Source organism: Thamnophis elegans, chromosome 5, assembly GCF_009769535.1.
Source record: "Thamnophis elegans isolate rThaEle1 chromosome 5, rThaEle1.pri, whole genome shotgun sequence".
Classification (NCBI taxonomy): domain Eukaryota; kingdom Metazoa; phylum Chordata; class Lepidosauria; order Squamata; family Colubridae; genus Thamnophis; species Thamnophis elegans.
In genome coordinates this window covers 68,496,536-68,518,944 of record NC_045545.1, presented here as the reverse complement: position 1 = coordinate 68,518,944, position 22,409 = coordinate 68,496,536, and the positions used below count along the sequence as shown (strand labels likewise).

General features: G+C 40.0%; 1 protein-coding gene across 3 annotated transcripts in view; it reads right to left on the bottom strand.

Moving 5' to 3' along the window:
• Window positions 1–7,577: 7,577 nt before the first annotated feature.
• Window positions 7,578–22,409, bottom strand: part of TP53INP2 (tumor protein p53 inducible nuclear protein 2) — a 33,853-nt gene continuing 19,021 nt past the window's right edge. The window contains exons 2-4 of one of the 3 annotated variants that reach the window (XM_032217282.1): window positions 19,238–19,609; window positions 10,094–10,442; window positions 7,578–8,632 (exon numbers count right to left, since the gene is read on the bottom strand). In XM_032217282.1, the coding sequence (XP_032073173.1) occupies window positions 8,383–8,632; window positions 10,094–10,442; window positions 19,238–19,361 (723 nt within the window). In that variant the 5' untranslated portion in view covers window positions 19,362–19,609 and the 3' untranslated portion in view covers window positions 7,578–8,382. Of the gene's footprint in view, window positions 8,633–10,093; window positions 10,443–19,237; window positions 20,526–22,409 lie in introns of those variants that run through there. The other 2 variants (XM_032217284.1, XM_032217283.1) reach the window with 2 other exon arrangements.

Genomic DNA, 22,409 nt, shown 5'->3' with positions numbered 1-22,409 from the left:
CCCTTCCTTCAAAATTCTAGAGGGTCATATAGGTTGATCGTTTGTTAGCAAACACATCAGTGATTTCTTCGTAAACTACAGCTCCTGCCTTTTGCCTGGATACTCTCATGAATCCCATGTTATCAAAGTGCATTTTTGATACAGCCAAGATGAGAGACCACCAGATCTACTTGGATCTTCTGGCTGCGATCAAGTGTCAATAGACTGCAGGTTCCTGGATATTGTTTTGGGTTCTTTGTGATTTTCCACAATGTTCTTCAACTGATTTTGATAGGCTAGCAATTTTAGAAAATATTGTCCTAATTTTTTCCATTTCAGGACCTTGTCTCTGACTGAAGCCATGAGCTTCAGAGCTTTAGAAATTGTTTTGTGGGCCTTTTCCAGGTCGATAAACATCAATTACTTCAAAAGGAAATACAAATGGTTTTCAGCAACATATGATGGGCTTCCAGAATCCATATGGTGAGAAACTTATTGTAATGGTGTGGAGGGGAGAAAAGGATTTGGAAGTCTTATATAGGGTAGGCAGGCCCAAATCACCCAGATTATTTAATATTCATACAATTGATCCTTCTTATCCTAATAGCAATAGCACTTAGACTTATATACCACTTCATAGTGCTTTACAGCCCTCTCTAAACGGTTTACAGAGTCAGCATATTTCCCCCAACAATTTAGGTTCCCATTTTACCCACCTTGGAAGGATGGAAGGCTGAGTCAACCTTGAGCCTGGTGAGATTTGAACTGCCAAATTGCAGTCAGCTGGCAATCAGCAGAAGTAGCCTGCAGTACTGCACTCTAACCACTGTGCCACCACAGCTCTAACCCTAATCCCTAACCTAACCTAACTCATCCTGTAAATGAATTGATTAACTAGGAAAGCACTTTTTCACACAGGCACATTGCAAGTTAGATCACCTTATTTATGAAATAAAAGGAAAAAAGGACCTAGATTTGGTGTAATCTCACTCAGACTTTCTCTGTAAATAGGAGCCACATGAAGCTCTGATAACCTACAGTAGCAAAGATGTGCAAAATTTATAAAATTCGAAGAGGTGAAGACTTTTCATAGAACTGTCTCATGTCTACACCTATATATTTTACTATTTCTAAATTGGAAATGTTTCTTTAAGAAATAAAGATTAATAACAGACACAGACATCTAGAAAATTTTCCATCCAAATCAACCATTTTTGAAACATGTATTTTAAAGATAACAGTTTGTTTTGTCCCTGAGTCCATGCTATAGATTTTCTAGATACAAAAGAAAAAGACAAAAAAGCTAGAACTCAGCCAGCCACTCAAGTCTGTCATTACAATAGTCTCCTACTGATTCAAAATCATTGCATAGCTAACCACAGCTTTAAATGTTGAATATTAATAATGCTCTTACATGTATTTATATAGACATGCACAATAAGATGTTTGTTGTTGTTTATAAGCACCTTTCTGCTGACTTAACATTACAGACTCAACATTACAGATTCGTGTATAGTTGTGATTTTCCATATTATTGCAATACAATCAGATTTTGTAAGAGGGCCAATTTTTGAATTGCAGCCATAGTGAAATGATGCAGGCATTTTACAAATGTGTTGGATGATAGTTTGCACAACAATTGAAAGTCTTGGAAGTTGCTTGCAATTGTAAATATTTGTGTTCATACAGTAAATGGTGCAGATTCCATTTATTTTCAGAAGCCAATATGAGATGTAAATATGGTGTTTACAATCTCCATTTTATATATAGGAAATCAAGATGTGGGGCCTCATTCTATCTAACCTTCAATGAAAGACATAGCTGGAATTTCTCTTTTATAGGTGCAGCTGCAAAAGAACAAACCATCATGCCTGTTTTCTTTATTGGGTCTACACATGTTCAAATATGTTAAAATTCTAGTTACATTCTTGCATGTTGGGAAGCTTTGCTGCTTAGCTTGGTGTTGGATCTAATTCTAGATGAAAAGGAGAAAGCATTGATTTTGATCTATGTTGCTGCAAAATGTGTTTGAAATAGAGAGCTGTGTTGTTATCTAAATTGTTATCTAAATAATTTGGGTTTCTGGGAAGTAAGCTCCATTACATCTTTATTTCTTCTACATTACAGAGATCTAAAAATTGTTTTGCTGGCCAAACCAATGGTCCAGTTTCTTACTATAATGCAGTAAACAAAGCAATTTGTCTCCAGCAATAGCCAGGCAGAACCATGGGGGACATTGGAGGTAGGGCATGATGTAATGACCCTGCAATTTGCTTTGAGCATCTCTGACCATCAGACATATGACAGAACCTTGATGCTGTAAACATATTTAAGGCATCTCATGTTTCCTGAATCTGACAATATCCTGCCGCACCAATAGCTGGTGTGTTTTTTCCCCAGTTGTCTTTATTGCATTCAATTCAATGGGAATAAGATTGCCTTGTTGTAAGATAAATGTTATCCCTGGTGAAGTCCAAGACACCCTCCCTCTCTCTGTGTGGGTGTGGTTGTTGCTCACACACATACATACATGCATGCCATCAAGTCAGAAATATTTGTGCACATGCACAGACGCACCTATAAATATATAAACTTGTCAACTGGCCATTCAGTCTCTTTCAGCTTAAAGAAGCAAGACAATGACAAGATTTCAGAAGTGGTTTGTAACTCCTTGCTTCCTAGGGCTGAGAGAGAGTGACTGGCCCATTGGCAAGAAGTTGCCAACATGCTGTATTAATTACCTTACACAAATGTTCTGGGAGAAAATGTGATTTCGGCAGCATTTATCAAATTTTTGCTGATCTTAAAAAAAAAACCATGCATGTTTAGGCCAGGCTAATGCTTGGGCAATTATTAGCATATCCAATGGCTATAAGCTTGACTTGGAAAAAATCAGAGGCAAACCACTGGCACGAAAACAACATAGTTGCATCTACTTAACATTCTAATAAAACTAGAGTCAACTCAAGGGAGTCATTTGTAATTTAAAACAGCATATTCAACTTAGTACCACCTAATTATGTATGCTACCTATGGAAGGTCAACATTTAGGAAAAGTTGCCCAATTAGGGCTATAGTCAAACATAATGCATATTTTAGTAAATTTTAAAATAGGAATCAACATTCGGGAACACTGGAACTATTTTTGGGTTTCACAAGTGAATCCAATTATTAGGTGACTAATGTTAGATCTCCTCTAACATCTGTAACAGTAACTATTACATCAATGAAACTGATTATATTTTTTTCTGAAGTATTAACATTTTCTGATGTATTAAGTAGAAGGAAGAGGGCTGGGAAGCAAAAAAAATAATTCAAAGGATTCATCTCTGTTGATTCTGTAGAAACTGAACTTACTAATTTTATGTTTAAATATCTCATCAAAATGTAATATTAAGGTATGCAGGTATACCTTGGCTAACAGTGGCAACTGAGCCTGGAATTGCTAAGTGATGCAGTCATAAAGCATAATATCATCATGTGACCATATTACTTAGCAACAGCAATTCTGGCAGTCCTGGTTGCTGTTATTTCTAAGTAAAGACTACCAGTCATTAAACAAGGATCTCACATGACCATGGCTTACCACTTCTTGCCACCTTCCCCATTTATTTCTTCTGAGAAGCTGGCAAGGAAAGTCATAAGTACTATTCATTCATCATCAAATTTCAGGAGTTGCTGAACAAATGGATGCAAGCCAAGGGCTATCCTTATAGGTTCACCAAAATGAGTACTCTATCCCAGGGGTGAAATTCAGCAGGTTCTGACAGGTTCTGGAGAACTGGTAGTGGAAATTTTGAGTAGTTTGGAGAACCAGCAAATACCACCTCTGGCTGGCCCCAGAGTGGGGTGGGAATGGAGATTTTGCAATATCCTTCCCCCAGGAGTGGGGAGGGAATGAGGATTTTGTAGTATCCTTCCCTGCCACACCCACCAAGGCACACCCACAGAACCAGCAGTAAAAAAAATTGAATTTCACCAATGCTCTATCCCCTAAATTGTCTCAGAAAGTTGTATATTCAAATATAACATTAGTAATTCACATTCCCTAGCTTTCAATTGATAAATCCTTCATGGAAATCTAGGCATCTAGAACAAGTATGTTTGAGTTACATTGATAAGTCATCTTGATTTGCCAATTTCCAAGAAGCTGCTGTTACAAAGTCATTTAATCAAAGAGGATAAAGTTGCAAGCACAAAATTAAAAGAAGTTAAAATAACTTGGCTTATTTGCATGTGAAGGGAACTGGCATATTCTTTGATTACTATAATGTTGCTACATCTGATTCAGCCGCATCATATTTGCCACCTGCTTTCTCAATAACTCTTAAAAAGAAGCAGAAGATGCAATCTAGAAATACAGTCTATTTTAACTATTTGAAATATCGTCTCTTTCAACTCCAAATTAAATAAATGCTCTGAAATCAATATCAAATTAAATGTATTTGTCATTCACATCATTGTACCTCATGAATCAGAAGTCCTATAGCTTCCTGGGAAAGCATAATCATTAGCACATATTGATAAATATAAATATAATATTATTATATTCTGAAACAACCGAGATGCTGACAGGGTTGACATTCTTGGCTGTTATCCTAGAACTCAGAAGTTGGTGCCAAGGAAAAGATAAGGACTCCCACTGATGAAGTGTTGAGCTCCTGGCCTGCTGCTATTAAGATTCCTTGCCAGGACTCCATAGCAATAACTGGTGAGCATCAACAACTGTTCAAGGCAGAAAGGCCAATCCATTGGAGGAAGGGGATGGATTTGCCATCAACTTCATGACAATAAGGATTAAGTGATTAACACCAGCTAATTCCTTTATAATCAGAATGAACCATTTAGAAACTATGTTCAAGTATCTGATTACGGATGGGGAAAGAAGCAAATATTTTAATATCACTTGGATCTCTATTTATTTTGCAAACAATTTGTTATCATTTTGCACTTTTCTAAGGTATTTAAATGAATTATTTTAATTTTGGAGATAAGTATTTAGGGTTGCCATCTTTATTTCTGTCAGGATAGTGTTCACCAAGAACATAACTGAATGGGCACTATTAGAAAAGTACCAAGATAATTAAGGTCTGCTTCTACTTTAGATAGAAATCATTATGTCATCCAGTTTTAGATATAGATCAGGATTCACAGAACTACACAGCTAATCCTTTTACCACAAGGATTTTGTTTTTGGATCATAACTCCATTTTCCAATGGCATATGACAAATTACTTTGTGGTTAAGATTCTTCAAAAGATAATGGTGACGATTTCTCATTCAAAATAAAAATGTATAAAACTCATGATACCTGTGTTTTTAAATACATATAAATTGCTCCTTAGATTTAAATATAGAGATATCAAAGGAGAAAACAGAAATAGTCATATATTTATCACATTTCTACTTTTTCAGTTAATTTGATGTGAAACCCTCGTATTTTATGGGGACAATATTATCTCTTCATGTATCCATTTGGGTTTTTTCCCCAGATCTGGTCAATAAGTGTGGTAAAACCATGGATTACTTCTGCAGTGCAAATAAATGTCCCCTTTTTACTAAAGTCAAAAGAGGCTTTCTAAGATTTTATTTTTTTAAAAATCAAGTCTTAAATTGTCCTGAGGTAAAAGTTCCTAAAATCAACACAGGAAATGAATTTAAATATGGTATCTCCATCATATTGGGAAAGTATTTTAAGAGTAAATGTAGCAGAAAAACAAGATGTGAATATTCTCATTTTCCTAATTAGAAGGAAGAAAAATACAACAAAGAAGAAGAAATTGAAAAAATTATCCTACCTCTGTTGTGGCTTTTAAAAAGTGATCGTTTTTAATGGAGCAACCCTTTTCCAATACAACCTTAAAGAAATCTAGTTCACTCAGAAATAATGTTGATTTAAATGCTACAGACAGGGATACCACCATTCAGTGTTGAAATGGACTTCAAAAGGGAATCCAAACTTTCAAAATTTAGATGCACGTTATTTTTTAAAAGGAAGGTGGACAAGTGGGTGCTTGTGGATCCTAGTATGCCTGGAAACATTCTTTTTTCTATCTTCAGATTCTTGCCCCTGTTTTGTAAAAGACTCATTGAATTTAAATAATTAAACATAGGAAGCCAACAGCACAAAGTAAGGACCCAGCCACTAGCATCAACTTCTTTCATCAGATATCCTCTGAGTCCCATTTTTAGAAAACTGGGTGTAGTTGCAGCAAAAGCCTTACTGACCTTCTCAACTAGAAAAAAAAGTAGTGGGAAGTGGGAAGGATCTTGCATTGCTAGGGAGAGTAAGAAAGCAACTTTGCCAAATTGACATCTGGTAAATGGATGTTTTGTGATCAGCCACACTACTGTGGAAATCCTTTTGTGAGAACTTCAGTGACAAGCTTCAAAAATTCTAAACCCAAGTGGGTTTCTTATGTCTACTTTAAAGGGTACTTCTGCACTGAAGAGCCCACACATTTCTCTTTGGCATTTACTTATTTAACAGTTCAAAATCCTTTCTATAGTGTAAATCTACATATACATTAATCCACTGGCATTTCCTGTTTAGTATAGGCTTTCCTATGTATGGTCTCTTTCAAATATGTTGGGCCTTAGCTTCCATCACCCAATATGGGGCCTTAGTTACGGACATTGTGAACATATGATTTAAACACAACTAAATGGCACCAGATTAAAGGAAGAACACTTTAGAAACGCTCCATATGAAGGCTACATGTATTTCTCTAACAAGAAGTGTCCATGATCTGCCTCATGGAAACATATTTTAAAAAGCTACACACTTGTAAACCTTTTTGTTTGCATTTTCTTTTACAATTTATTTATGCAAGCTCTTCACTCCACTTGATTTTAATTGTTATTTTTAATTTTAAAACAATAATCAGAAGCTGGGATGCTGCAAAACATACATATCAGCCTCTAATAAAAAGGTCCCTAGGCCTTATGGGCATCCCTTAAAAGTCCTTAGGAAATAAGGATTGATGGGTAGCTACAATACTGAAAAATGCCCATCTTCCTAGAAAGGTAGGCTGTGTAATGGGGAGCAATCTCTCCAGTTGGCTTTCCGATAAATGGGTATTCGGGTATATCATGGGCCTCATTCCCAGATGCACCATTTTCTAAAAGTGCCCCAAGAGCTTCCAAATATGCCTCTGAGCCCTCAAAGGTTGTCCCATCTTTTTCTAAACACTTGATCATTAAATTATAGAGCAATTCATAAGAAACTCCTTGATAACCATGCAACTAGTCAGGAGGAGGAAGTTGTCATACCACTTTGTCCTTTTCATAATCACACATCCTCTGTAGTATTTGTAAATTGTTAGTGTTAATTTCATCTACTCAACATGGGGTCTCAAAGTTACAGTTTTGCATCACGTGACATCCTGAATAGAGAATTCAGGTTCTATCTACATTCCATTTGAAGTCAATGGCAAAATTCCCAGAAATATTCATTGTATCGCCTTGCAACCTCAAGGCAATTAAGGATATTCCTTGATATTTTATGAGCAGCCATTATATCAACTCAGCAAAAGAAACAAATATACAAATTATTTATTTTTCACGGAAGGAAGTATGTTAAAATACATGTCATTAATCTTTAACTTGGGATTCGTTAGGCTTCTTTCTTGTTGGTTTGTGTGTGTGTGTGTGTGTTCCATTTTGCACAGGAACCTGGTATCTCCATTTGACATCACAATCTATTAGGGTTTTTTTTTTGTCATGAGCATGATGTCAAAAAGAAAGGCACTGATGTCACAGGCTCTCTAGTGCAATAACAAGGGATGAAAAGAAATGACAGGGCACCATATTCCTGCTGTAACTTATTTAAATTAAAATAAAGGTGATATATTCACTGGAAGCACCAAATTAGTCTAACACTGGCAACTGCTACAATAGCCAGTGTGTGAATTCATGCTACCTAAGGACCAAGAAACACACTCACACAAGAAACATGGTCTCTCTTAACAACCAAGATACATATATGTTTTTCCAACACTTAAAAAAACCATATATTGGAGATTCAAAGTTGACTTGCTGTCTTGTTTCTTAATGTTAGCAAGGCATGTTGTGTTTCATTCACTATGAGATCCAAATCAAAATCTGGAAATAGGATGTAGAGTAGGAGATGGGACATTAAATGCAAAAAAAGAAGTCATTGATCAGAAAAACATACTTTTTGCTAAAAACAGGGTGGGGAATAAAGCTCAAGAAAAGCCCACAAAAGATCTACCATTTAATGTTGCAAGTTCATGAGAATGTAGGAAGGTCTCACAGGGAGGGACGATTAATTTCAGAAAATGAGTGAAGACAACCCTCTTGGATGGAAAAAGCATTGTGAAGAGCTAGTGAAGCTAAAAGTTAAAAGGATAATGCCCCACAGTGTAGACTTCCTGAAGTAGCTTAGTAGTTGTACTGGCGCTGGCATGGTTGGTAGACAAAGTGGCCTTGGTGTTTGGCCCGTTGTGGGCGGCACTCTCTGGCACGGTTCTGCCTCTTCATGACTTTCTGACTCAACTTGTGCTTCTCTGCTAACTGCTTTGCCCTCTGAATCCGACGCACTTGATTGACCTTCTCCAAGATGGCAGTCTTGGTAGCAAGAGAAGTGGAGTGGTGTGGGGGACGGCGCTGTAAACAGTTTTCAGGTATTTCGCTGCAGAAAAAAAAAGGCATACAGGGTGAGCTGGACGCAGCACTTTTGATATGGCAACCACCTACTTCGAAGAACCAAGACCATATCATTTTCCCTTAATAGCAAAAGAGTGATTCACAAAAAAATAATGTAAACAACTCATCCATAAATATGGTAAGGAACATGAGCTACGACTCCCACAAACTACAACAAAATGCACAATAGTTGCATATATAGACCAGGGGTGTCAAACTTTATTTCATTGAAGGCCACATCAGGGTGGTGTTTGATTTCAGGGGGCTGGGTGGGCATGACCAGGGTGGGCATGGCCAGTTCAACAACTTGCAGTCCATGAGCGGCCCTTCTGGGCTCTGTTTTTGGCTGCAATGGCCTCCTGCAGCCCTCTCCCAGTGAAAACGGAGCCCAGGAGAACCACACACACCGCTCCTGAGCTCCATTTTCACTGGCAGAGGCACTGACAGAGGCACCTTCACTGTTTCCAGGGCAGCCCCATGGACCAGATCTAAGCACCCCATGGGCCCGATCCGGACTGCGGGCCTTGAATTTGACACCCCTGTTATAGACAACTCATGAAATGTCCCTTCCTCCTACTTTTTTCAGGGGTAAAGTTATGTAACTATGGATCTATTCAGGCAGGCAGTTCAGCTATACAATGAAAACCAAAGGAGAGTAAATGGGGACTGCTGATGGCTTCGTGCATCCAGGCAGCAGGAGGCATATCTCAGCATGTATCTGCTGTAATGTACATTGTCCTCCATAGGTAGCAAAATTCCTGGGTTATATCATTGCAGCAAGTAGGGAAAAGTTCTGATATAAACAAAATTAGTAAGCGTTTTTTGCCTGTCTATATTATTCTATTCACAGAGAGGAATGAAACATCCTGTCATACTTGTAGGCCTATCTGGAGCTCAGAAATATGAATGGTACTCTATGAAAGTTGAGAATATCTGAGCATATTTTTATTTTGCTACATCAAAGAATCCATTTGGGGGAGCGAGAAAAAAACACTTAACTGGGAGAGCCAGCCAACCTAATAAAATAGGAAGTGATAGTAAAATCAGAACGTAGCAGCATTTGCAGAAATGAAATTCCTTAAGTGTTCTTTTTACAACAAATAATATAACCCTGCTCCTATGTACTTTAAAGTAAGTCCCACAGATTTCATAGAGTCTTTAAAGAAGGGGGAGGGGGGAAGAAGTTTTCCCAAGTTGGTGCAGTCCTCTGCTAACTATTTAGCTCCTCTCATATACTTACCTGGATATACTTTTATATAAGTTTAAATGTATATACACAATATTCTGCTTGCAATGCTGGGAGATATAATCTCAAAACATTGAGAACCCACCAGCTCAGGAAATGTTGGGCTGTAGTATATTTTTTTGGAGCTGTGAAATTTGTGAAGAGGAACATGGGAGGCTCTTAGTAAATGTCTGAAACTTTTAGGCCCTGCCCTGAACTTACTTCTCCTGGATGTTCTCCTCAGGATCCTCTCTTTCCACAATGATGCTGGTGGTGGTGGTGACATATACAGACATGCTGGGATGCTCAATCAAGAGGTCCTCCATGGGGCTGCTCTCCATACTGACAGGATCAGGACCTTCTGCAGTAAAACAGGGGGGAGGAGTAACAAACCAACTCTCATCCATCAAGCAGGGGTCAGGCTGAGAGGGCATGGACCTGCTGACACAGTCACTGAGGGAGTGGGGTGAAGACGTGGTAGGTGGAAGGGACCCATGGCGGCAACGGGAAGCGCAAACAGAATCCTTCTCACCTACCCACTGCTCAGTGCCAAGACTTGAAGCCAAACTATCTAATAAGAGATGGCAGCAATCACCGACCACACAAAATGGGGACAGCCAGAATAGCAGCAACAATGACAGAAACAAAATTCAAAAGAAACATCATAGTGCAAAGCCATTCAACAGGAATGCATGGCAGTGCAGGGTGCGTACAGGAAGGAAAACAGTGCACACATTCAATAAATTCAATGGATGGGAAGGGGGAGGAGGGGAAGGGAGAAGGAAAGGAAGGAGAAGAGAAAGGAGGGGCATTATTAGTGAAAAAGATACCCCAAAGGCATTGGTGTGACTCATCCTGAAGTCTTTCCTGATGGCTTAGGACTGCCCCAAGATATTTCACTATTCTGTGATGCCAATACTAAGCATCACTTGAGATTGCAGCTGTGTGTCACTTGTGGTGTGCTTTCTGACATTTTTTGCCACATTTTCAGGTGTTCCAGTTGGTATAAATCTCTCTGTGTGTGCCATTTTATTTGTGGCCATAAAATAGGTCTACTTCAGTTGTCTGTGAAAATATCCCAATAATTATCATGTAAAGGAGGAAAATAAATCTCCTGAACCAAATAAAGCAGTGGGTTGTGCTACTGGGTTATTAAATAACCAAACAGACAAGAGTGAGAAGAATATTTGCCAATAATAAGATTGCCTAAATCTCTCAAAAAGAGTAAAAATCAATTGCTGATGAACTACAGACGCTAATGTCTTTACATGTGTACTGTTCTAATATTCAAGGAGATTACAGCAGGACTTTATTTTTTGCAAAAATGACTCCATAAGGAAATTTGGGAGCAGGGAGGATAATTTATAATTAAATGGGTGGCATCTCCAGCAGACAAGGATTTTTTAAAGTCCCTTCCTCAATAAAAATAACCTTCTATCTTATCCTACTAAAATTGACCCAATCATCACATACTGGAAGAGAGATTTTTTTTAAAAAAATTAAAGCAATAATCCTATACATTTTTAGAGAGACAACAGCTGCATAATTCAAACAAATATTGCACTAAAATTTGTCATATAATTCTCACTTATTTGCAACTCTTGGAAGCAGTTTTGTCCTTTCTCAAGCTCACATAGTAGCCTCATTGGCTTTACTTAACTTTTCCAGTTTCAGGGAGGGAAATGGGATTGTTAAGAGTTGCATCAGGTGCTGTTTTTGTACGGCACATGCTTCAAAACACCTCTTTGGATTAAATGTAAAGTATTACACATTCCTATTTAGCATGTAGACCTCAAATGCTAAAATGTCTATCCAGCTGGATCATCACCAAGTTTGCATTGCAATGACCTGATTCTCTTCCAGCGCCTGCATAATGTCCTTTGAAGTTTTTGTAGAAGGAAAAATGCCCTGTCTAGATGTCATCCTTCCTGCATATGAACTCATACTGAAAGCTGGCTTGGTGGCACCCTAATTATGCAGCTAAACAATTTTTCTTCCAGCTTGCAACAATGATTGTGTCAACCGTTGTATGTTTCAGGACAGAGCCTTTACATGGGAGATTGGGGTGGGGGTAGGGGGTTAGAGGGAGACAATTTTAGCCCATTTTAGCCCAGAGACTGGGAAGGAAGATGAAGCTGCTTGTCACAGGCAGTTTCTATAAGCAGAGAAAACCAAGGTGAACAGTTGTGTGTGTTTTTTTAAATAGGCACCATGAAACTGAGTTGAAAAATGGTGGTGAGATTTGTTGATAAGGTTGCTTCTTAAAATCTACAGTACTAGAGAGCTCCCAATTCAGGCAGTGGGAGCAGAATTAGCTAAGAGTTCCCACAAACAGGGAAGCAGGCCACGTCTAATAGGAGGGATGCGGGAGACCCCTTGCAGGGTAGGGCTGAGGATTATGCTCAATTCTTGGCGGACAAAGTAGCTCGGTTTCGATCGGACTTGGACTCCACCGCAGTAGATCCAGCTGAGACACAGGAGGATCATTTGCCACATCAGTTCTGGGTTGAGTTCCAGGAAGTTGCCTCTGGGGATGTGGACAAGGCCATCCGAGCTGTAAGTGCCTCCACTTGTATTCTGGACCCGTGTCCCTCCTGGCTGGTGGCCAACAGCAGGGAGGTGACACATGGCTGGATCCAGGCGGTTGTCACCGCCTCCCTTCGGGAGGGGCACTTCCCCGCCGCGCTCAAAACGGCGGTGGTGAGACCCCTCCTAAAGAAACCATCGTTAGATCCAGCCATCTTAAACAACTTTCGTCCTGTCTCCAACCTTCCCTTTATCGGGAAGGTTGTTGAGAAGGTGGTGGCCTTTCAGCTTCGACGGGCCTTGGAGGAAGCTAGTTATCTTGACCCCTTCCAGTCCGGCTTCAGACCTGGTTACAGCACAGAAACCGCTTTGGTCGCATTGACTGATGATCTCTGGAGGGCCAGAGATGGAGGCTATGCGTCCATCCTGGTTCTCCTTGACCTCTCAGCGGCTTTCGATACCATCGACCATGGTATCCTTCTGCGACGACTGCGGGAGGTGGGAGTGGGAGGCACTGTTTTGCGGTGGTTCTCCTCCTACCTCTCGGACAGGTCGCAGTCGGTGTTAGTAGGGGGGCAGAGATCGTCCCTGAGGCCCCTAACATGTGGAGTACCTCAGGGTTCGGTCCTATCCCCCCTACTATTTAACATATACATGAAACCGCTGGGCGAGATCATTCGGAGGCACGGGATAAAATACCATCAATATGCGGACGATACGCAATTGTATCTGTCCGCCCCGTGCCAACTCAATGAAGCGGTGGACGTGATGAACCGGGGTCTGGAGGCCGTTAAGAACTGGATGAGTGCTAACAAACTGGTGCTCAACCCGGATAAGACCGAGTGGCTGTTGTGTTTCCCCCCCAATAATTTGGCTAATACACCAACGCTTAGGCTGGGGGGTCAAATTTTATACCCCTCAGATAGGGTCCGCAACTTAGGAGTCCTCCTGGATCCACAGCTGACTTTTGACCATCAGCTGTCAGCTGTGACCAGGGGGGCATTTGCCCAGATTCGCCTGGTCCGCCAGTTGCGGCCCTACCTAGATCGGGGGGCCCTCACAACAGTCACTCGAGCCCTTGTGATCTCTAGACTGGAATACTGCAATGGGCTCTACATGGGGTTGCCCCTGAAGTGCATCCGGCGACTACAGCTAGTCCAAAATGCAGCCGCGCGAGTGATAGTGGGCGCACCTCGGTTCGCCCACGTTACACCTGTCCTCCGCGAGCTGCACTGGCTGCCTGTTGGTCTCCGGGTGCGCTTCAGGATAATGATGACCATCTTTAAAGCACTCCATGGTAGTGGATCTGGGTACTTGAGAGACCGCCTTCTGCCGATTACCTCCCTAAATCGACCAATCAGATCGCACAGACTGGGCCTCCTCCGAATTCCATCTGCCAGTCAATGTCGACTGGCGACCACACGGAGGAGAGCCTTTTCTGTTGCTGCCCCGACCCTATGGAACGAGCTCCCCATGGAGATCCGCACCCTCACCACGATCCAGACCTTCCGCGCAGCCCTCAAGATCTGGCTCTCCCAGCAGGCCTGGGGATAGGCTTCCAATTACCCGCCCGAGTGTTTGATTGCTGAATGAAAGTTGTGTTTTATTATTTTTCTTTTGTTCACAAAGTGTTTGTTTTGACCTTGCACTTCCCCTCCCCTGTGGTTGTAAGCCGCCCTGAGTCCCCTCAGGGAAAAGGGCGGCATATAAATCCCAATAAAACCTAAAACCTAAACCTAATCCCCCAGATTGTCTATTGTCACAAACTGCAAAACAGACCTTTCGCTATTTGAACGGTGCCACAGCTGAGCTGGAAGAAAATGTGTTTGGCTGTTAAGAAAGGTGATGTCATGGAAACATGGCAGCATGTTGCTATGTCAGAATTGATGTAAACATTACTTGTGGAGAACTCTCGGGAGTAGATTTTTAGGACACAAAGGCAGCTGCGGTTGACAGAGATTTGAGACTGCGTCCCGCACTATAGTTCTGCACAAAGCCAATGCGCGCAGTATTGGTTCTTTATTGTATTTGCCTTTACATTGCCATTTTCTTCTGTATTGCAGTCATTCCCAAGGTGATATTCCAGAAATCTCTGCCACCTAAATTAGAATACTTGTGTTGCAATGCTTTTTTTCTTGATTTGTTGGCTTGAAACATAAGGTTTGGAAGTGTGTTTGCCAACTCAGATCATTGCAGAAAATAAAATCTAATTTAAAAATCTAATTTTCACAGTGCTTCTATTAGAACCAAATGGGACTTTTGTATGCCTATCATTATCCAAGCCTATGGGCACACAGCACTAAGGTTACACACGGAGACATTTGCTTCAGTTACTGGGACACTGTGAGCATCCCAAATCAAGTCTCTGGTTAGATCTGCTGACCTTTGGGGAGAGGATTATCTAAAGACAAATGAAGTGGCCTCTTGTTTTGATCAAACAACAGAGCTCTTTCCCTGTGCTGTTGTCCTAATTTTGAATTGCCCTGCCTCAAAGCATCTCTAACTGCAGAAGGAAAAAAAGCATTGGCTGCTGTAACAAGTCTTATTCTATCCTCCATAATAGGGAAGGAAAACTTGTTTCTTCCAAAGGGTAGCAGGAACTCCAGAACTACTCCAAAAGTCCCAGTGGAATATAATGTGTTACTGTGACGAAGAGGGAAAATAACTAAGTCAGTGGTTCTCAATCTTCCTAATGCTGCGACCCTTTAATACAGTTCCACATGTTGTGGTGATCCCCAGCCATACAATTGGTGTCTCAGTTCCTAAGACCATTGAAAATATGTGTTTTCCGATGGTCTTAGGTGACCCCTGTGAAAGGGTTGTTCAACCCCCAAAGGGGTCCCGACCCACAGGTTGAGAACCACTGAACTAAGTGCATGTGGTGTAATAAGATAAACCTCACTGAATGGAAGTTTCAATTGAAATTATATCAACTTTTGTTTTTGTCTTGTGGTGGGGAGTCTGCCCTCTACTGCAGAGTTCACCAACCTTCCAGTTTTGCAGACTGGCTGATGGGGGGGGAGGGGGAATCAGATGGTTCTGTGTGAGCAATGGGCAAGCACGTGTATGCGCTCAGCTCCATTCATACAAGCACTGGGCACGTACACACATAGTTCATGCAAATGGAGTGCATACACATGTACTTGCCCACTGCCCGTGAAATTGGGGATGCATACGCGCGCTCGCCCACCACTTTCACAGCCCAGTTCCAATGGGCTCAAGGCCCAGTACTGCCTCCTCTACTGTGTTCCTGGGTTTGAAAGCTTGGCATCTCTGCCCTGGTGTCATGGTATGTGGGAAAGACCTTGGGAGACAGGAGGAGGGAGAGCTGCAAACTGGACAACTGGTGTGTTACTGGTATCAAAAGGGAGAGAGTGTGGGAAACATTTCAGAAAGGACCCTCTAGTTTTCTAGAGAGTGAAAGGAAAGTATGGAAGAAATACTTTCTGTCTTGTAAAATTCTCTTAATATAACTTTATAATAAGGATAGAGCTAATACTCTTAAACATGTTTCTTGTCTTCACTGTGCTAACATCTGGGAAATCACCACATCTTCTGGAACTCTATGGACAATTCTAGGGTCACTTATATAAATACACCAACACAGTCTTACTTACAGACTATTCTCTCATTCCCCTATAAGGATTAGTAACAGTCAGTAGGTCACTTAAAACTGGGAGAAACATGGAATCCCATGCTGTCAGAATTCTGTCACTGTCAGAATTCTGATCAAAACTAAAACTCCCTGCAGCTTTTTCTAAAATTATATGGAGAAATCATGGCTTGCATTTCAAACAGCAGTAGCAATTCTGAATTCGCATGTATTTGGATTCAGGAATATAAAGTGTTTCATACATCAAGCATAAACTCTTTTTCAAAGTATTTAAAGTAGAATTCTCATAGACAACAAGTTGCATACAGTGTGCCAGTGCACTGATTCAATTATCTCATAGAATTTACGATAGATTATGATTACTTAATCCAGAGGTGTGCCTGCAAATTTTGAAGTACAGGAGATTATCCTGACTGCCTAAGGACAACAGTAGCATATTATTTATTAGCTTGCAAAATATATTGTTTGTAATCTGTCTCTAGAAGCTTTACTGAACTAAATGGTGCTTACTTTCTGCTTCTAAAACAAATGAATTTTAATAAAAGGCCTTGATCTTGGTAATGTTTATTAAAAACCCAGCCTTAAATTTAATTAGAAATCCAAACCATTTTACAATTAAATATTACCATTTATTCTGCTAGGTGAACTGAGATCTGATAGAATAAGATTCTGGTTTCTGTTTAAAATTGTTTTTCTTCATTCTCTTGTTTTCTCTTGGTTAGCCTACCACTCATAATATTAAAAAAGGAAAACTATAAATCCTTATGATAATCCAATTTATTTGCAAAAAACAAAGAAACCTATCTATTAGCTTGGTGCTTAAGCAGATGACATCCTCCCTCTGTTGCAGAAAAATAATGTTTACATCATTGGACTGCTCATCACAGCTGATGGATTTGAAGATACTTCGTTGATGTCTTAAATAAGCCTTGTGCAATTTTGGTACCAGGAAGAAGGTGATCATAATTATATCCCTGATTATCCAGAGGAACGTGTTTAGTTTTTTGTTATTGTCCCCCGCCCCCAGCAACCAGTATTGCATTTTAATTAAGATGTATACAGACTATGGCTATTTCTATATAATCATTACATATAATGATTATTTTGATTTAAACCAACCTTCTCCAATTGATGCCCTTCAGACCGAATCAGTTTTAATTCCAATACCCCATAGCTATATACAATGACTATGTTGCTTAGGAGTATAGAAATGAAAGAAACACTAGATTATATAACTGGATGGCATATAAATTTAATAATTATGTTTTGTAATGGGGGTGGGGGTGATGGCTCAGTGGTTAAAGACACTAAGCTTGTCAGTTGGAAAGCTGACAGCCTGAGTTCAAGACCTGAGCGCTGCATGATGGGATGAGCTTCCGTTACCTGCCCCAGCTCCAACCCACCAAGCAGTTTGAAAGCATGCAAATGTGAGTAGATAAATAGGTTCCACCTCAATGGGAAGATAACAGCGTTCCGTGCACTTTGGCATATAGTCATGCTGGCCACATAACCACAGAAATGTTTTTGGACAATGCTGACTCCCTCAGCTGGAAACAGAGATAAGCATCGCCCCCTAAAGTTGAAAATGACTGGACAAGGGAAATATTTACTTTTATGTACTGTTATTATTCGCTTTAGGAAATTTTTATGAAACATCCATCAGTCTCACCAATGTTGGCTGGGTTAGTTCACATACTGCAATGTGTAGGAATTAAAAAGATGGAAAATCTGTGGGCCTTGAGGTGTTGCTAAATTGCAACTGTCAGCATTCCCTAACATTGGCCATTTTGTCTAAGCCTACTGGAATTTATAATTTCAGCTACAAATTCTGGAAGGCCACAGGTCAGGAAACAATCAAGGCAAGGAACTATACACTTTCCTCCAGATGTCTTTCTCTCATAATGCCATGTGTGTAAGACCTGCGTCTCTCATGAAAAAAAGGCAACTCTACGTTTTCCCTTAGTCAGAAACTGCCAGTTAATGAACAGATTATCCTCATCCTCTACTGGTAGTTCACTTGGCTTCCATCCCTGCCATTCAATGCATGCAGATTTTTTGTGCTTCCTGTCCTTCTCTAGGGAGAGGTTATGCGGTGTCCTCCGAAATGTTTTGGATAACAACTACTACAAATGCTCATTGCATGATCAGATGGTGGTATTGAGGGGAATTGTGGGTTTTTTAAAAAAAAATTGAAAGACACTGGGTTGACTCTCCCTGTCTTTTTCAAGAAATAACTGGGCTAAGGCAAGAGCGGGGGCCCTGCGCCGTATTGTATGGCTTCCTCTTTCCTGTTTCTCAACTGTTTCCCACAGTTCACCTAAACAATTTTGAGGCATTGTCATTTGAACTATATTGGGGAAGTTTAAATTCATGCATCTCTTTTTTTCACAGTTGAACATTGGGAAGGAGTATTGAGCAACAAGATTGTATGCTGCCTTGCCCCATTTTCTCAACCACTCAGTGGGAGAGTACGTTGCATCTGCTAATTCTCCATGCCTTATTCATGAGTGTAGCACTCATTGCTTAATGCTCCAGTTTCTGTTCAGCAGTGCTAAAGGCTCCTATAGCATGAGGCACATAAAGCCCAAATCACAGATCAAATGCAAGCATGTTCTTAAGGAAACAACAGTACTTTTAACCTGAACCCTGTTTTATAGCATACTCCAGTATATTGGCAAAAATAAAAAGGGAAGTATAATAATTTAGTTTCATGTCAAGATACTAAAATGTAACTTAATAAACTAAAGAGGATTTATAAGGAGAAACAAGTTAAAAACAAAGCTATGGAGAACATTGTTGACTAGGCTTCTTCACTTAATTTGCAAGCAAATGATGCCACTGGAAATGGTTGAGTCATATAATTTCCATTCAACAGCAAGGCAGAAGTCTGGCTGGCCTGAAAAACTGGCCTGAAAAACTAGTCTGAGAAACACATAGAATTTTAAGCTAAACATGTAATTGTAAACAGATTATTTGGATTCTTGTCAGATTTCAGACATGTGTATGGGACACAAGCTCTTGTAGATGGCTAATAGGACCAGTGATCAAGCACTACCCATGTATAAATTTAAGGACTACTACCTAACTTTATTTTTGTTCCAATATCTCCTTGTTTCTTTTTGCCCTCTATATCATTTTTTGAAAATGCAATTTAGACACACTCCTTCCACTCTGCAATTTGAGAACGGTAATGTGAAAATCCAATCATATCCTCCAATGTTTCTCACCTGGCAGATCAATAATAAGCCATCCATCTTCTTCTTCCTCTTTAGAAACAAAAGGCTTAGGTTCCTCAACGACTTCAACTGCGCTGCTATCACTGAAGAAGAGGCTGGTGAAACGCTGGAACATGGTGGGAAAAGGATTTTTAATATGGAGTTTGAAAGAAAAATGGAAGCACAGCTATCGATGCTTGTTTCAGTGTGTGTAGCCAGAAGGTGCTTCTGTGGTGTAAATTTGGGGAGAAATTGATGGACGAGTCTTCCAAAAAAAGCAGGAGCTGTCTGACGCTAGGGTATTTTTCCCCTCTGAAGTCTTATCTGACTTGAGTTCTGTATAGTGCAATCATAAGGTTCTTCACTTGGCTTCAGTGCAAAGGCCTATAAAGATTAAGGGTGGGGTGGAGAGAAAGAGAGAAGAGAGAAAATAATTTAAATAAGAGCATTGAATCACAAGGAACTCAGATGATCCTAAGAAAAAAAGGGAATAGTATTACTGACATGGATCATAAACTTAATTTGCTCTGATTATGACCTTTTCCTGGTGTCTTTTAATTTAATCTCTGTAAGGCAGCTTTCCTTCTTACTCTTACTGAAAACATTTCTTCAGTGATTATTTCAGCTTTTTGAAGATCCTCTCAGTCTTGGGAAGAACGTTTCCTACATGCTCAGCCTCCTTGTATTAATGTTAATATGTTTTCTCTCATCAACATGCAAAGATGCTTCCTGTTCCAAGACCCTGAATTGGATTTGTTAAGAGGACAAATTTGGGATCTCTTTTGATACTCATATTGCAAGTTATAGTTGATAATTCAGGATATCAGTCAATTACCTGTCTGTTTTCTCACCCCTTACTTTCATTCTATCCTTGAACATTTCTACTCCAATGAATCCTTTCAATTTGAAGCCATCTCTTGGGATTAAAAAGTTAAAATCTCCCTTCAGTTGCACTCAACTCCATGTAATTTTCCTTGGTATCAGTAAAACACATATTTGTCATTGCCACTTTGAGATATTTTATTTAACTAACCCCAATCTAGTCACATCTATGAGCTTTCTTGATGGCCTCTCACCCAAGCACCCTCTTCAGTTTTTGAGACCTGGCAAGATTCAACAAGGTGTGCTACATGTCCCATATTTGACCATACTAGGTGGAGATTTTAGAAATTGTTGTTTCAACCCCTCTGTAAGGCACAATATTGTAAACATTACCTCAATATAGCCTCAGACCTGATATTAACAATTCCAGTGTCATCACTGTCCACAATATGGAATTATAGCATGTTGCTGTTTCTTAACCCAGAACCCTTGATAATGCTACCTCTTTTTCACCATTACTTTCTTTAAAATCTATAATTTATGTAGATCTATGATATAATTTGCTTATAACTTCATTCTACCATAATTAAGTTTTATAATATACAACCCCAAGTTTCTTTGTGTGGTTTTCTGAATTGGATCTTTTTATAACAGAAGTTTGGCAGACATTTTGACTAAAACAATACACAAAACAACTTAGCACACTTATTTTACTTGTAGACATAGTATGCCACCACTAGTCTCTCTTGCATTTATGTTTTCATTCCCCCTCCCCCCAAAGTCTATCTTCCCAGCCACCAAAAGGCTTCCTGCAATTGCTATAAAGCCCTAGGCTTAATTTCTACCATTATTATATTGTTGTTTCTATTAACTATCATCTTGCTGTGCTAAGTCTAGAAGCCAGAAACAGACTAACAAAGGTTTATCAGTGGTCAATCTATTCCAATCTTCTTTACTGAATGCCCCTAAATGAATTGGACTACAAAATCAATGACATCATAGTCATCTTGCCCATATGACATGACCAGCTTTGTAATCCAACTTACTGGTGGGTTTTAGGTAAGGGGAAATAAGTTTCTCTTACAATTTAAGAACTCCAAGGAGAAAAATCGTCCCAACCCTCCTCCCACAGGGAAATATTTCCACTATTACAAGATTTCCCCCTCTCCCAAAGAATCAGTCTGTAGTTTTAATCTGACGTTTAAACCAGTGTTATGCATTTCTGCCTTGCAGTTCCTCAACAGCTTCCTTCTAATATTAAACAGGTTTTTTATGCTATCTAGACCAGTATTTCCCAGCATGCAAAAGGAGTTGATGTCCATTCTGGCTGTGGAGTTCTGAGAATTGAAGCCCACCCATCTTAAAGTTGCCAAGGTTGAAAAAAATTGAAAAACACTGATCTACGTTTGATGAAGATTGGTAGGAAACTAGGAATGTGGTGGCTCAGTGGCTAAGATCACAAAGGTCGGCAGTTTGGCGGCTCGAATCCCTAGTGCCGCATAACAGAGTGAGCTCCTGTTACTTGTGTCAGCTTCTGCCAAGCTAGCAGTTTGAAAGCATGTAAAAATGCAAGTAGAAAAATAGGAAACACCTTTGGTGGCAAGGTAACAGCGTTCCATGCGCTTTTGGCGTTTAGTCATGCCCGGCCACATGACCATGGAAACGTCTTTGGACAAGTGCTGGCTCTTTGGCTTTGAAATGGAGATGAGCACTGCCCCCTAGAGTCGGGAATGTCTAGCAGATATGTACGTGAGGAACCTTTACTTTTACCTTATTTTTAGGTAGGAAACTAATGCAGAGAATTTTGTGGCACAGCAATAATTTAAAACTACAGTTTCTTTTACTGCTAACTCAATTAACTTCCTACCAGCCAAACATTTCCTACCTTCCTACCTTACCAAACCAAAAAGACCAGTATTATTTCCATGCTTGCTATCCTCACAGTAACCTTGAGAGCATTTATGCCAACAACCCTTACAACAACCCTGGGATTACAACTGACAGGAGGTCACACTTCCTCTGCTGAGGAGAGATTTGAAAATAAAAGTCCAGCATTCTTAATTGCTACTCTGAATTGGCTCTAAAGTTATTCCATCCTTAGTAAATAAAGCAAAAGGCTTGCTTCTTTCCATCTTTTCAAGTGGTTGAATGCAAGCAATGCATTCATCCAAATGGATGGAAGAACATCAAGAGCAGGTTCCTCTCTTAGCTACTAAATGAGGATGGAGCAGAACTCTGCTGCCACCGTAGGAACATTTGTAATTGTTTGCTAGAAGTGTTTTTTACACTGGTACCATTAAGCCAAGGCTTTGAATAAAAAATCCAGGAATTCAGACACTGCCAAGTTTCAATTCCACTTCCA